Source organism: Saxophila tyrrhenica, assembly GCF_035928015.1.
Source record: "Saxophila tyrrhenica strain CCFEE 5935 chromosome Unknown scaffold_1, whole genome shotgun sequence".
Lineage (NCBI taxonomy): Eukaryota > Fungi > Ascomycota > Dothideomycetes > Mycosphaerellales > Extremaceae > Saxophila > Saxophila tyrrhenica.
The window spans coordinates 714,968-729,983 of NW_027041733.1; the positions used below are offsets into that span (position 1 = coordinate 714,968).

The 15,016-nt window shown below is 57.1% G+C and overlaps 6 protein-coding genes across 6 annotated transcripts; 4 read left to right on the plus strand and 2 right to left on the minus strand.

The window, feature by feature from the left end:
* Window positions 1-913: 913 nt before the first annotated feature.
* On the plus strand, window positions 914-3,676 carry LTR77_000317 (uncharacterized protein; the record flags this gene model as incomplete). The annotated part of the gene is made up of 10 exons (XM_064797584.1): window positions 914-1,403; window positions 1,480-1,779; window positions 1,832-1,851; window positions 1,905-1,955; window positions 2,048-2,401; window positions 2,460-2,491; window positions 2,739-3,070; window positions 3,133-3,239; window positions 3,355-3,411; window positions 3,473-3,676. The coding sequence occupies 10 exons, from the start codon at window positions 914-916 to the stop codon at window positions 3,674-3,676; spliced, it is 1,947 nt and encodes a 648-aa protein (XP_064663818.1).
* A 536-nt stretch (window positions 3,677-4,212) lies between these two features.
* LTR77_000318 (uncharacterized protein) lies at window positions 4,213-4,767 on the minus strand (the record flags this gene model as incomplete). The annotated part of the gene is made up of 2 exons (XM_064797585.1): window positions 4,213-4,264; window positions 4,301-4,767. 2 exons carry the CDS (start codon window positions 4,765-4,767, stop codon window positions 4,213-4,215), a joined length of 519 nt encoding a protein of 172 aa, XP_064663819.1.
* A 1,038-nt stretch (window positions 4,768-5,805) lies between these two features.
* STE11 (ATP binding) lies at window positions 5,806-8,712 on the plus strand (the record flags this gene model as incomplete). The annotated part of the gene is made up of 2 exons (XM_064797586.1): window positions 5,806-6,210; window positions 6,262-8,712. 2 exons carry the CDS (start codon window positions 5,806-5,808, stop codon window positions 8,710-8,712), a joined length of 2,856 nt encoding a protein of 951 aa, XP_064663820.1.
* A 226-nt stretch (window positions 8,713-8,938) lies between these two features.
* Window positions 8,939-10,236, minus strand: BET4 (Rab geranylgeranyltransferase; the record flags this gene model as incomplete). The annotated part of the gene is made up of 3 exons (XM_064797587.1): window positions 8,939-10,000; window positions 10,056-10,172; window positions 10,231-10,236. The coding sequence occupies 3 exons, from the start codon at window positions 10,234-10,236 to the stop codon at window positions 8,939-8,941; spliced, it is 1,185 nt and encodes a 394-aa protein (XP_064663821.1).
* A 41-nt stretch (window positions 10,237-10,277) lies between these two features.
* Window positions 10,278-10,593, plus strand: LTR77_000321 (uncharacterized protein; the record flags this gene model as incomplete). Its single annotated transcript, XM_064797588.1, has 2 exons — window positions 10,278-10,386; window positions 10,487-10,593. 2 exons carry the CDS (start codon window positions 10,278-10,280, stop codon window positions 10,591-10,593), a joined length of 216 nt encoding a protein of 71 aa, XP_064663822.1.
* Window positions 10,594-10,671: 78 nt separating this feature from the next.
* Window positions 10,672-14,545, plus strand: LTR77_000322 (uncharacterized protein; the record flags this gene model as incomplete). Its single annotated transcript, XM_064797589.1, has 3 exons — window positions 10,672-13,039; window positions 13,097-13,150; window positions 13,200-14,545. 3 exons carry the CDS (start codon window positions 10,672-10,674, stop codon window positions 14,543-14,545), a joined length of 3,768 nt encoding a protein of 1,255 aa, XP_064663823.1.
* Between the last annotated feature and the right edge of the window lie 471 nt (window positions 14,546-15,016).

A 15,016-nucleotide genomic window follows, 5' to 3' on the forward strand; every position in this document is an offset into this window, starting at 1 on the left:
TCTGTCCGCCGTTTGGGATCCTTCGCAAAGGATCGGGTTCTAGTCGCAAACGACAATCGGGACACTACCGCCTTCTCCACCTCAGCGTAACCAGGACTCAGGGAATTATTACCGACACTGCATACCAACACTCCAATTTCGAGGAGACCGTGAGCTTGTGGGACCAGACAAGGAGCACTCATTATGCGCGTCTCCTCCCAGAATCGTCACCTGCGATGCATCCGTGAATCTTCTGGAGCATCGACTACTGCCTGCCTCGTTCCTTTTCGCCCCTCGTGAAAGTCGGGTTTCTGTCCGGAGACCTCCCAAGTCTGATTGTTATGGTTCACAGATCATGACATTGCCTCCATGTACCACAGACGAAAATATGCTCCCACAGCCCTACTAGCGACGACTTAGCAAATCCTCGAGCTTGATTGTGAACGCCCTGCACACGCCTGACATAATACCGCCGAGCAGGGGTGACATCCACGTTACCCAGAAATAGACCCCAGAGAAAGACCGGCGTGGAAACCAATGTCTTCGGACAACATCGTAGTACGTCCGTACGCTTAGAAACCTCGCGCTGGAGACTAAGGCCCCGGTTAACCAAGGACTTGAAACAATGATCGGCCAGGCGAGAGAGAGACATCTTATCGAGAGTGAGCCACAGTGGCCTATCGCACGGAGCGGAACAGAAGATTGTCAGGAAACATCTCTGCCTTTGTGCAACATGGCCTGCGCTTGGCGTTCATCAGAGGAATCCAGAACTTACTCAAGCACCATGCCCACGCTGAAGGAGTCGCGAGAGACTACTCGAGAGAACACAGTAGGTATATAACACCAGCGAGTTCCCCAGGGCTTCACCGATACCATTCAGTCTTCCAGCGCAACGCAGCAAGCATCTCCTTTTCTGCACTTTCTCTCGCTCACCATGCCTTCCCACACGTCCATGAAGGCCTTTGCCTTGCTCTTCGCAGGCCTCACTGCCGCCAAGCCTCTGCGCCATCACCTTTATCCGCGCCAGGAGGTGACAGCAGAGGCTACACCCGCCCCTACTGCCTCTCCGACGAGCTTGGAGAGCCCCATCGTCCAAAAGGGCGCAGTCACCCTCACCGTCTCCGGCGAGGCATTGACATGCAGTGTCGATTCGGTCACGGGCATGACAACCACTATGGCAACAACTATTGGATCGACGACTTTCACTAAAGGCGTTCTCACGATCACACCCACGCTTGGATGTCTATGCAACGACGCCACAGTGGTCGGTCTCGGTACCAGCACCGGCACCGACGGCCTGAACACTATTACCGTACGCAAAATCTTGTCCCTTCAGTCCCGTCAAACTCGAATGACGATTGCTGACGTGCCGCTAGTGCGCAATGGATGGCAGTCCCGCAGTAGCCACCGTCGCCTCGGCTATGGTAAGTCTCAGGACATGAAGCAACCTCCAGACCTAGCCATGAACTGACCACAGACTTCGGTATGGTCAGGTACCAGACCCTACATATGTGGCCGAGTGGTGTCAACCCCTCCAAGACAGCGACCCCGAGAAGCTGGTAGCTCTGTGGGAGGACAAGAACGTCGGTCACGTCCTTGATCTGTGGACGAGGGAGAAGTCCGAGAACGGCGGAGACAACTGGCTGCAGAACATCATCGAGCACGTGGCTCCAACAATCGGAAGTACCAACCTCGGCGGCTGCGGCCAGATTGGTGGCAATTGCGTGAATACCCTCAAATGCGAGGACATGGTGGCGCAAGGCTTCGCCGCGCATTACTGGATTCTGCAGGCGGTGGTTGGTATGTGCAATGAACGTGCTTCGGGAGTGCGACATGTGCTGACTGCTCTCAGGCTTTCACAGCAAGCTCCAAGTGAGTCGACAGTATATCCGTCGGATTGACAGACAGAAGCTGATGGTTTCCAGGCGTCGCATGAGGCCCTGCAGGACGGCACTATCGACAACATGCTCTCGATCGTAAGTCCGGCAGTTCCGAGCATAGCGAAACCCTCCCATGCTCGTCCTGGTGCTCATCCTAGTGAGATCTCGACTAATTGTACATCCCTTAGGCACAAATCACCGAAGACTTCTCGGCCCCCAGTTCGGATGGCATGAACTCGCTCGTGCTCATCGCCAGTCTGTTGAGCGCCAGTATCTTCTTGGCCGGCAGTGTCACGGGCGTCGTCGGGGCTCTCGCAGGCGAGGCCGCCATTGCCGCCAACGCAGTCAAAGCGTCCGCGCAGGCCGCACAGCGGGTGACGACCGACGAGGCCAAGCTGGCGACGCTGGCGGGGCAGATTGCGTCGTCCGATAAGATTGTTTCGATCGTTGGGGGCACGACGAGGATCACCAATGCTGGGGGTGCTGGTTTATGGACCACTGCGTCTACTTTTACTATGATTAACGCTTTTGCTGATCCTAAGGTACGCTTACATTCGTGATGCTTTTCTATAAGCTGGGCTTTGTACTGACGACCTACAGGGTCAAGTCGATTCGACTCTCCTGAACGACCAGTGAGTATCATATCACCAAATCCCCCCTCCGTCATCTACATCTATACTCGACGGTTAGAGACAAGTCTCATGGCAGATCGACGAGGGCCTTTACAGCTATGCGAGCGGATCTGTGCTTGTCGACCGGCCTTGAGACTTGGATCCAAGCCTACCAGATCGGACGCGGAAGACCCGTACACGGCCTCATGATTCATACAAGATCTTTTTCTATTGTCTGAGACATCTGCTGACGAGTTCTCCTCACCAGGCTCCATAATATGTTCAATCAATCCTTGAGCCAGATGGAAACCCTAGGCAACCTCGCCATGGGCAGGGGAGGCGATTACTCCGCTCTTCCCACCGCACCGGGCAGCGGCACTGCCGAGCCCCTCCCCGACGACAGCTACATCGCCGGTTTTTTCTCCGACGGCAAATTCCTGCTCGCCGAGTCCAGCCCGTTGTTCACGAACACGGTGCAAGCCACATACGGCACATTCAAGGCCAAGATCGTGGACCAGGCGCTGCAGTCGGGAGGGCTTCAGGTCTTTGCCCAGTCGTTCGACGAGGAGGATTATTGCAAGGATGAGAACGTAGGCGGTCGTAAGTCTGAGCTGCACACTCCTATCCACCATCTCCTGACATTTGCGCTAATTGCTCCGCAGCTGGCGCGATTTGGATGGACCCGCTCGGAGACGGCACGTTCTACTGCATGCAGCTCTACCGCGACAACAACGGCGGCGGTTGCCCCAACGGCGACGGCACTTGTGAGGTGAGTTTCTCCCTCCCTTGTCTCCTCCCCATCGATCCTCCTCTTACTCCCTCGTCTCCTCCCCGTCAGACCTCACCCCTCCCGTAACCCGCCCGTGCTAACCACCGTCCCGCAGTACGTGCAAGCCGGCAGCGACGTCCTGGACAAACTAACCAACGACTACGGCTTCAACGTAAGCTTCCCCCGAAATCCACCTCTCAAAACGCATTCCCTAACACAACCCCGTCTCGCAGCTGGAGAACTACTACTCCGCCGCCGCCCAATGCAACAAAGCTGGGCTCGAAAACAGTTTACCCGACTACACGACCATGCAGTACGACGGCGTGACGCCGGCGTGCTACTATAATATTCCGGCTTTCAAGGCGAAGAATGCGGGGAGTTGCACGGGGAATAATAATGCGATCTGCAAGTACACTTTTGATTTGAGCGATTTTTAGACGGCGAGGGGGGAGTGGATAGAGGTGAGGTGATGGGATGTTGGGCCATGAGGGGGTGTGGCGTGGGGCTTCAGTGACGGGCACCTTTACGGAAGTCTGGGATGGTTTCTCGTATTCGCTTATGGATGCCTGGGTTGGGATCCGAGCCTGCTGTTGTTGGGCTGGAGGAGGATGGCATGAACTATGCGGGCCTTGTCTCATGCCGGGCCATTCGTTGAGATGAGAGATACCATTTTCAATGAACATGACTTCACATGCACCTTTACGTCCACTCTCTCACTCACCGTCATCGAATAGCGACGAAGAGATAGGACCAACAGCTTCTGAAAGCATCTTGTCATAACTCGGTTGGTATCTCATAAGCAGTTCGTAACTTCGTAAAATCAGCTCCAACATCTCCACTCCCCTCGCCTGCCCATGATCACAAATTTGGTTCAGCAAACTGTTGGAACAACCCCTGATTCCCGCCCGACAACAAGTTCCGCCTTTGGAACAGCTCCTCCAACGCGACCACAACCACCCTCCCAACCTCCAAATCACCTCCCAGAGCGCACAGCTTCATCATACGGCGGCGGTGCTGACGCCACACTAAACCTCGACGACACCGGCCTCTCCCTCACATACTCTGGAGGAGGAGGAGGAGGAGCCGGCGCCGACGAACTCTCCCCAGCCCCCAGCGCACTCTTCAGCCTCGACCGTAGCCCCTTCTTCGCCGGTCGCGGCGGCGGCGGCGGCATCCGCACGTTCAACCGCAACGTCAACACCTCGTCGGTGAAATCCGCCAGACAGCCGGAAACGCTGCGCTCGTCGCCCATCTCCAACGTGCGGGAGTCTTTGCCCAAGGTTGCGATGGTGAAGGGGTAGGGGATATCCGGGAGCTTAGAGTGGAGTTTGGAGACGACGTCGTGGACGGAGGTGCTCTGTTTTGTCTGTAAACAGATTGCGCACGGGATACCGAGGGTGGCGAGCGGGACGGAGAAGCTGGAGAGGTTGATCTTGATGATGCGGTCCGGGTTGCTGGCGATGAGGCCTTTTTGCCAGCCTTTGCGGTAGGCGGCTTCGAGCTCCCAGGGTTGTGTGATGTGGAACATTGTGTTGTTGGATATGAGTTGATCGGGATGATTGTGGACTGGAAGAGGGGGTTTCGACTTGGTTGGTCGTAGGATAGGGAAGGCTTTACATTGCTTGGGATGGTGGCCGTGCGACGAGCATGAGGTTGCAGTAGGCAGGCTCGGCAGGTATCAGTATTAGATCCTGAAGGAAGGAGCTTGCGTCGCGCAGCTGTTTCATCGCCTATTGGAGCGGCCGCACTGGTGTGGTTAACATGGGTGTGGTCGTCAGCTCCCTTGGAACTCCTTTCGACGGTATGGGGGTGAACGTAGAGGTCGTGAATGCGCTGGATGGTTGGTTTAAAAGGCTGTCACGTGCGAAGTCGAGGTTGGGCGATCAGTACCCGGATTTAGCTGAAACAGTGGTGAATCTCAGCTTCGACTTCAACTTCGGCTTGCGCCACCGAATATACCTCCGCCATTTGCTGTTCGTCTACAAGCCTGCAGAGACACGGCGTGTGGTGATGGATATGGTATACCTAGGTAGTATCTCTAGGTCGGACGATTGTCTATAGTTGTTGGCTTGATAGAAGAAGTGGAGAGCTGGTTGTGGGCAAGGACGGAGATCTGAAGCTGGAGCGAATCCTGGAGCCGGGCGGGATCTTCACGCTGACTGGCCGAGCTCATCAGACGTGTTTCATCAGCCATATTCCGCTGTCAGACCTTCCACGCCCTCAGACACCGCCCTGATCCAGCGCGACAGCTGCCTCCATCCTCGCCCCTGCCCTCAAAACCTCCTCCAGGCCTCCTCCGACCCTTCATCACCCATCTCTCCCTTCGCCAGGCCGGGTTTGCGATCGACGGCGTCGTGGAACGTGGCTTGCGTGACTGACTAGCCGCCGGGATTGGTGTGCTAGAGAATAGAGGTCGACTACGACAACGAGGAAGGGCAGGACATCGACGTTGTCGACGGCAATGGCCCTGTGACGTGCGGTCTGGCTCCCTTCTTTGTTGCCAACCCGCCTTTGAGGCCTACTAAAGGGCGACGCCCGCCTCTTTCTCCCCTCGGCCCACGACAGCATGACCACACTCGCTTCCAGGGCGCCCTACCCGGCATCCTCCCACCCCGCCGGTATGGCTTCAAATCTATACCGGCTCCCGAACACGGCCATCAACGGGCATCCGAACGTCTTCACCTCACCCACCGAGTCCGAATTCTCAGAGTCGCTCGCAGACCAACGGGATGGCGTACAGGACTGGGACGAGGCGCGTGTGTGCGACTGGCTACGGAGCATCAATTGCGGGCAGTATGTGGAGATCTTCAGGCGGAACAACATCAACGGCGAGAACTTGATGGACATCGACCAGGCGACGTTGAAGGAGATGGGCATTAAGAAGATTGGTGATCGCGTGCGGATCGGTGCTCAGGCGAAGGTGTTTAGGAGTAATGTGTACAAGAGGACGAGCAAGAGGAACATCAACAGGGTGAGTATGGATGATGTCGATGGACGACTTGGTGAGGCTGACCATATCCAGCACTCGTTGGCGGCGCTTGATGGTAATACCACACTGACGCCTCCATCATCTGGATCTCCACGGACACTGCACTCAGCCAGGCCGAATGCTTCGCGTGGCGACAAGCGCATGTCGCGGCAGATGGGAAGCTCAGAGATCAAGAACGTGTCGCATATGCTTGCCAAGCCCTCATCGCGGCCAAGCTCGCCCATGATCGACCAAGAAAACCGAAACGTAAGAAGAGGCCCTGGTGCACCCAGTCCGATGGAAAATGCGCGCAAGGAGCAGGGTGGGAGTTACTTTGGCCAGCCGGCCACTACTGCCCGGTACGTTGGTCGGCCAAGTCCGCTGGATACACCGCAGACTGCCCGGTTCAATGGTCACGTCAAGGCATCACCTTCTGTCGATGGTCTCAACTCAAGCAATCTTGTCGGCGCCCTACCTTCCGACAAACCTCTCATACGAGTCATCTTCGAGAGTGGCAGGGCATCAGCCATCAGCATCGATGGATTCCGCACAGCTGAAGACATCATCAGGTTGACTCTGCGGAAGGGCGCCTTGAACGAGAATCATTTCCGATCGTACTGCTTCTACGTGCTGGACGGAACTGACCCTAACCCAACATTCTGCCGCCGGCTGGGTGAAGCCGAGCTCATCAAACTTTGCAATGACGGTGTGAGAGGGGAGCGCGGTAGACTAATACTCAGGAAGATTCATGCTGGCGAGCCAGAGGGTGAACAACTGCGAATGGCAGCACGACTGGCAGAGCAGCAACTACCCGAGCCGCCAGCCATCGAAGTGCTACAGCCGAACAAGAGCAGAAGCCAGCTCAAGATCGAAAAGCTGACAGGCGAGCCGTTGGCGGCGGTCAGCTACCCGATGTCACCGGCGAGCCAGATGGATCGTGAGAACTACTTCGCCTCCCAATCATCGTCGGTGTCACGGAATGCCAGTCAAGCATCTACAGCCTCCGCACGAGCGCGAAAGCTGAAGGACTTCTACGGAGCCCGGCCACCGACTGAATTGATCACGCAGGATCTGCAGTCATACTTCCCAGAAGTCAACAAAGAGGAGATGGATAGGACCGTCCGGATGTCGATACGAAGAAGTCGAAGGATAAGTCGGGCTGTGTCTCGACTGAGCACCGTCAGCAGTATCAGCATAGCCGACAGTCTCAAGGACGCACCTCCGCTGCCTTCAATAGCAGACCAATGGCTGAAGGAGGCTGGCAACCAAGGACGACCGTCAGGACTACGACCGCTGAGCTTGATGCGACTTGGACGACCAGACTCGTATCGAGAATCTGTCACCAGCAGCGTGCTTGAACCGCTAGACGAAGAATCCCCTCTGGAGCCGGACAGGAAGAGCTATGTCTCTTTCGGCGCAGACAGCGGCTCGGATACGGTTGTCAGCAAACCTGTCTCAGTCACCGACCCAGATGGCAACACTTCGATGCAGTCATACTTCGACGACACACACAGCAGTCCTGCTGGCACCCTCGAAGACAGCAACAGTCTCAACTCTCGCCTCTCCAAATTCATAGCAGAAGATGGAGAAGAGCCGGACGAAGAGCTGATGGAGCATCTCGAGACGGACAATTGGGACGACGTCAAATACATGAAAGGCGCCATGATCGGTCAAGGCTCTTTCGGCACCGTCTTCCTCGCCCTCCACGCCGTCACCGCCGAGCTCATGGCCGTCAAGCAAGTGGAGATGCCTTCCCAAAGCGGCACGGCCATGGATGCCAAAAAGAACAACATGATCGAAGCCCTCAAACACGAAATTACCCTCCTCCGCGACATGAAGCACCCCAATATCGTCTCCTACCTCGGCTCCAACAGCGACGAGAACCACCTCAACATTTTCCTCGAATACGTCGCCGGCGGCTCCGTCGCCACTATGCTCGTCAACTACGGCTCCCTCGGCGAAACCCTCATCGCCAACTTCGTCCGCCAAATCCTGCAAGGGCTCAACTACCTCCACTCGAAAGACATCATCCACCGCGACATCAAAGGCGCCAACATCCTCGTCGACAACAAAGGCACCGTCAAAATCTCCGACTTTGGCATCTCCAAGCGCGTCGAAGCCTCCACGCTCCTCCACCCACAGAACCCACCCTTCAAACGCGGCGGTCCGCGCGTCTCTTTACAGGGCTCCGTCTTCTGGATGGCCCCCGAAGTCGTGCGCCAGACGGCTTACACGAAGAAAGCCGACATCTGGTCCCTCGGCTGCCTGATCGTCGAGATGTTCACCGGCAGCCATCCGCACCCGAACTGCACGCAGCTGCAGGCGATTTTCAAAATCGGCGGCAGTGCGGGCGCAGGCGGAGACAAGAATGCGCGTCCGGATCTGCCGGAGCAGGCTGGAGAGGAGGCGAGGGAGTTTTTGAGGAGGACGTTTGAGATTGAGCATGAGCGAAGGCCGAGCGCGGAGGAGTTGATGGGGTATAAGTTTTGTGCTGTTAAGGGGTAGGGATAAGGCTGGTAGTCTGAGAGGGTTGACGAGGTGGACGGAAATGCAATCTGGGGTATTGGGGAGGCGGACTTGGGATTGGTCACGCTTCATGAAGTACAGATGTGCGTGCTGAGATGGGTGTAAGAGTAAGCGTAATGCCGGCCGGGGTGGATACGACATGACATATCATATCCCACTGTACGATTCGCGATGAAGCAAGCACTTCTACCCACCAACTCACCATTCACAACCCCAACTTCCCCTCCAAATCCATCCACCTCCCCTCCCTCAACGGATCCAACCCCCTCAACTCCCGCAACCACCCCCTCATCTCCTCCCTCCCCACCGTCCCACCCACCTCCCGCAACCTCCGCGCGTACTCCAGCAGAGCCTGATACACGTACTTGCAATCCTCCGCCCCCTCCACCATCTCCCTCACACTCTCCAACTCCTGCTCCAAATACCGCCTCCTCACTCCATCGTCCACAGGGTCCAAGATCACGCCTGCTTGGGGATTGCTGGCATCGAGCGTGGACATGAGGAATTGGTGGTAGAACCACAGGCTCTGGTCGTACGGGTCCGTGTACAGTGCTTGCGTGATCAGGGCGAGTTCGTCGTCGAAGAAGTCTTGTCGCGCGGAGGACGAGGCGGCGCGGGAGGAGAGCAGGCGCGGGATGAGCGTGCCGCGGTAGTGCCAAGCGGAGAAGTTGGACAGGTTGGTGTGGATCATTTTGGTTGTGTACTCGAATTCCGCTTCCACCATACTGCCTCCTCCCTCCTCTTCACCACGAGAGCTAAGGCGTTCGATCTCCTGCACGACGATGCGCCGGTATCCCCAGCCGTGGAAATTGCGGCTGTCTAAGGCGAGCATCTTGCCTATGAGCGAGAGCTCCGCTTGCCAGAACGTGAGAGAGGCAGAGGCGGGCAGGTGGCGGCTGGTGCGGGATAGTAGCCAGGAGCGGTGGTTCCAGATCCAGTAGCATTTGGGGTATTGTTTGAGGAGGGGGAGGAGGAAGGTGAGGTCTTCGTTGATTAGGAGGGAGATTTCGCGTTGGGCGGGGCTCAGGGTGGTGTCTTTTTTCTGTGTGTTTGAAGGTGGGGTGGTGGTGGTGGTGGTGGAGGCATCGTGGGCGGGCTCTTGAGAGGTGGTGTTGGAGGGAGGGCCGTTGTTGGAGGCGAGTTCTTGGGCGAAGACGTGTTGGAGGAGGAGACGGCGGTGGTTCCAGATGGTGTAGTATTCGGGGTTCTGGGCGAGGAGGGTCGAGGTGAGTTGGAAGGTTGGGTTGGTGAAGTCTTGGGCTTGGATCTGGTGTACCGGGTCAGTAAATCATACGAACTGCTGTGGATGATGTTATACACACCCGCTCAGTCACATCCTTCTCCAAGGCCTTGTAGTTCTCAATCTGCTTGCGCTCCTTCGCCTTTGCTGCTTCACTCTTGTTGTCGTGGCTGGTGGTGGTGGACCTCGGTATCCCGTGCTACCACTTTCATTAAAACTTCACCTCCTGCGCTCTTTCCACCATCAACATGACTTACGCTCATCGTGCATGCTTCATCGGCTGGACCGGCTCGATGTAAGCAAGATGGAAGTGAGGATTGGTGTCATCGAGGCAGCGGCGTTTGATGGTCTGGAGAAGGCGCTGCTGGGTGACGGCAGCAGCGCCTTCGACTTCCTTCGCCCTCGACCTGGAAGTGAGATGGACTTCACTCTGGTCGATTGCTTTGCTCGTGCATTCGTGCACTTTGCTCTTATATGCTAACGTGTGGTGTGCTATTACTAACGAGCAGGTAGTTGAAGTGACATTGAAAGGCATCCAGCGGCCAGTACAGCTCTTCGACTTCAAGCAGCACGAGCGGTACTATCTCCACTCAGCAGTCTTCACGACAATGGCGGTATAAGAAATCGTGGACCTTCCTGTGCAGATGCCGAACTCGAGACACTGACGACTGCTTCTTCCCTCGGCATTGGCCGGGAGAATGCCTCTGTCAACCAACGAGCAGCAAGACACATTTGTACCGGGAGCTCAGAGGACTTTTCGAGGTCTCAGTCCACATCAGAGACTTGCACTGCCTGTGCTTGTGCTTGGTGGCGCTGAGAGCATCACGATTCCCTCTCACCACCCTACGGCCTCCGTTGGAGCAAGCCATTGCGAAGACCAGGACGACACGCCAGCGCACGCCGAACCTTGTACACCATGGAAGACCGGAAGCGGTCACGATCCGTGGACGTCGGGGCCGACATGCAAGACTTCGCCGCCCAGGTCCAGCAAACACCACCCTGCCCTCATCACCCGACCACGCCAGGCTCCACTGCCCGTCACTCCAGAGGCGAGTTCAGACATCCCAATCCCATCCGAGATAGCCGGTTCCCAACGTGGAACGCGCCCACAGACACGATCGAGGAAGTGTCAGAGCAAGACGAGCGAGAGAGACGGTACTCAGATCCCCTGGGCGACTCGACGGGAATCAACAGCCCCAACCGAAACTCTTCCAAAGGGGTCAAATCTGCCTAGGCGGCAGTCAGGTCTGGGTCTCGGGCCATCGGCAGCTTCGCCTACAAACGCTTCGACGACGCCAAGTTTGGATGGAAAAAGCGGAAACAGCGACGAGAAGAAGAGCCTGTTCAGCCCGCCCCAGCACCTCCGCCCCAGCCAGGAACTCATCCCTACCTCCATCCAGCTCAAGCTGGGGGGAGGACGGCGCACTCGTCAACAACATCATTCGGCAGCACTCACTCCAACCCCAGAGAAGCCCTCCGTCACGATCGAACGATACGCGAGTACGGGTACTGTCCAGACTGTGGCGAACGTGGAGTGGCGCAATACACTCGACACACAGAATACTACGGGATGGGATCTTCGCGATGGGTGTACCACAAGACCTATGTGCCTCAACGCTCCCCTGCCACTTCCCTGGACAGCCTGGCCAGCGCCGGCTACGACATCGCCCCTCAGACCCGAGAACGACTTGAACGACTTCTCAGCGACCGTGGATCTATCCGGGACAGAGAAGATCTCTTGCCAATCCTCTCAAACGATGAACAACGGCGTATCTTTGCAGGATACCTCGTCCAGAGATCTGGGCCGTCGGAAGATGTCGTACCACAGTCCAACGCGCCCCGCCCTGATCTCAGACGCAGTACATCCATGCCAGCGTTCCAACGATCACACACCCGATGAGAGTCCACCCATGTCGCCGCAGAGCACCACATCGAGCATCGCTGCTTCTCACGAGACACCAATGACCAGCCCGAGTCGGTCACTGAGAAAAGGAAGACCCAGCCCGAGTCGGTTTTCAGCGCTCGCCAGCCATCTTGCACAATTTGATGGCCAGGACGAGGCTGGGAGTGGGCATCCATCACCTGAGGCTGGACCAAGTACTCCTGAGGTGGAAGAGGATGCGGACGAGACCTTCTTCGACGTCGATGGGTCTACTGAGGCGAGTGACGATGTCTTCTTTGACAGCGCTTCCCGTATGCGAGGTTCCGAGTCGAGACATAGTCGGATTCCAAGCGCCTACGATAATGATGCCGCTGGTTCGCCCATGCCTTCTCGGGCGCCTTCAGGTCGAGCGGACCAGGATGAATTTACACCTCTAGGCACACCTAGCTTCGCCAAGGGTGCCTCCGCCTTCCCCTTCCCTCGCCACACGGGTGGTGATGCTTATGGTCCGGCGGTACGTCGATCGAGGTACCCAAGCGCCTTACTAGGACACTGCGAGCGCAATGCCACGCCTCGTCAGAAGCGTCTGATGACAGTAGGTGCTCAGACTCCGGACCGCTTCATCCCGACGCGTGCTGGGACGCCCACCAAGGAGTCGCTGCTGCTTTCGAAGCGTCGTGCTAAGCCGTCTGGCCTCAATACGACCAATGCAGAGTCGGACCCTTTCGGACCGGTGCCAGCACGAAGTCTGTGGATGGCAGAGCAGTATGCCACACTCTGCAGCCCTCCAGCGCCGCTTCTTCCAGTTGGTGCACCCACAAGAGTGTTCGATGCTTCGGCGCAAGCACGCCGAGCACCCAGCTTAGGCACCGTATGGACTGTCGGTGGATCCATGGTGACTGAAGGCGTGGCGAGCATTACGAACGGACGCGGTGGACGAGTTACGAGTGGGACGAACGCTGCACACTATACTGCGGACTTTATCCGGAAGAACTCGTTGACCGAAGATGAGGTTACGCATTCCAGACGACTTGCTGTGGCCATGGATATCGATCAGAATGCGAGGATGCTGGTGCAAAGGTCTCCTGCTTCGCCTATTACGTCGAGCGGTGGCAGTGCTTCGCCCGCTCAAGGTCGTCGGGTCTGGAGGGACGGTGCATGGCAGCAGGATGGTGTTGCGACACGTACGTTGGACACCTTCCTTTGGATGTGGATGCTGAAGCTAACAACCTTTCCGACAGCCACGAAGGGAAAGACGAAGAAGGTCAAAGACGTCCCGGTCATCCCCTTCCGAGGTAATTGTCTGCTCTACTGCAGTGAGGAGTTGTTCTGACCATGCTACAGTGCTTAATGCGCCAGCGCTGCGCGATGACTATTACTGCTCTCTACTCTCCTACTCACCTACTCTAAACTGCCTGGCAGTCGGCCTCGGCCCGCACGTTTACCTCTGGTCCGAAAAGCGCACGTCTTCTAGCATCCCAGACTCGTTGACCGCACCGGCAGGCAGTGCGCACGTTACGTCTGTCTCCTTCAGCTCAAAAGGCGGCGGCAGTGCCATTCTTGCTCTTGGCCGTGCGGACGGTCGCATTACACTCTGGAGTCCACTGGATCGTGAGCCGCGGTTTGACAGCGAGCAGCCATCTCCTATCTCATGCTTGGCTTTTCGTCCTGAGACTGTCCGCAGGCCCTCCCTTCGAGACTCCAATGCCATGGCCATGACTGAAGAGCTTCTTGTCGGTGACGAAGTGGGCTTTGTGTACTACTATTCAATTGAATGGCCCACTCAAGACCAGCGAGACCTTTTTGACTGGCATGGTAGCATGAAACTGCTGGCGAGAATCGAGTGCCACTCGCAACAAGTCTGTAGAATAACTTGGAGCGCCGAGGGCCAATTCTTCGCCACCGGCGGCAACGACAATCAGCTGTTCCTCTTCGAAAGCAAGAAGATACATCAACCGCCTGACCCCCAAAGCGTGAACGCCGGCACCGCAGTCCACGTACGGGCTAGAAGCTCCAACACCGTGACTGGACAAGACGCCGTCCTCGCCATCACGCCCGGCCAGGAACGGCACATCTTCAGCCTTAACGCCGCAGTCAAGGCAATGGCCTTCGCGCCCTGGCAATCTACCCTCCTCGCAGCAGGAGGCGGAAGCAACGACCGCTGCATCCACTTCTTCCACACCCTCTCCGGCGCCACGCTCGCGACCATCGACTGCCACGCCCAAGTCACCTCGCTCGTGTGGTCGGAGAAGCGCAAGGAAATCGCCGGCACGTTCGGCTTCGCGCAGCCCGAACACCCCTACCGCGTCGCCGTCTTCGCCTGGCCGAGCTGCAACATGGTCGTGCGCATACCGTGGTGGGGCGAGGAGCGCGCTTTATTCGGCGTCGCTTACCCGCGCGGTCCGGGGACTGGTGGTCAGCGGCAAGCTGATTCTCAGGATGGGGCCTCTGCGGTGAGAAGGACTGATGCGGAGGGACGCCCGTGGTATGGCAGGCGGACGAGGGAGGAGGGGTGTTTGGTGGTGGCGACGAGTGATGCGAGTATTAAGTTTCATGAGATCTGGGCGGAGCATAGTGGTGGTGGGGCTGCTGGGGGTGGGAGGAGGGTGGAGAGTGGGATTTTTGGGGGGAGTAGGATTTTGGAGGAGGAGGGGACCGGGGATATTGAGCGGTGGGGTGTTATTCGGTGAGTTGGTGGTTGGAAAAGTGTTGCTTTGGTTTGGGGTCTTGGAGTTGGTTTCCTGAGATACTCACTATTCCTTCTGACCTACGGATATCGCTTCCTGCGTTCTATCTTCCCGTGTTCGATAAATGTAGTCCGTTGTGACCGTGCAGGAGACATCAGCTAGCGTCAGTATTCTCACAGCCAATCAGGGCCTGTCCAACTTCGCCTCAAACCGCATCTCAACCCCAGTCAACAACCCGCGAGTTGTGCCTTCCAAGTCAGGAGTGCTTCTTGTTCCTTCGCACTGAGGCTGACAGTCGTCGAGAGCGAGAACGAGAACGAGAACGATCATCAGTGAAGCCCGGAAGGCGCTGCTGGCGATGAGCAATGTCTTCTGAGTCAGTCACCGCCGCAGGGTCGATGGCCTGAAGGGGAGACCGGTGGTACGGTTACTTAGGCGGCAAGACTCCAGAGCTATATAACGAGGATGTGTCCT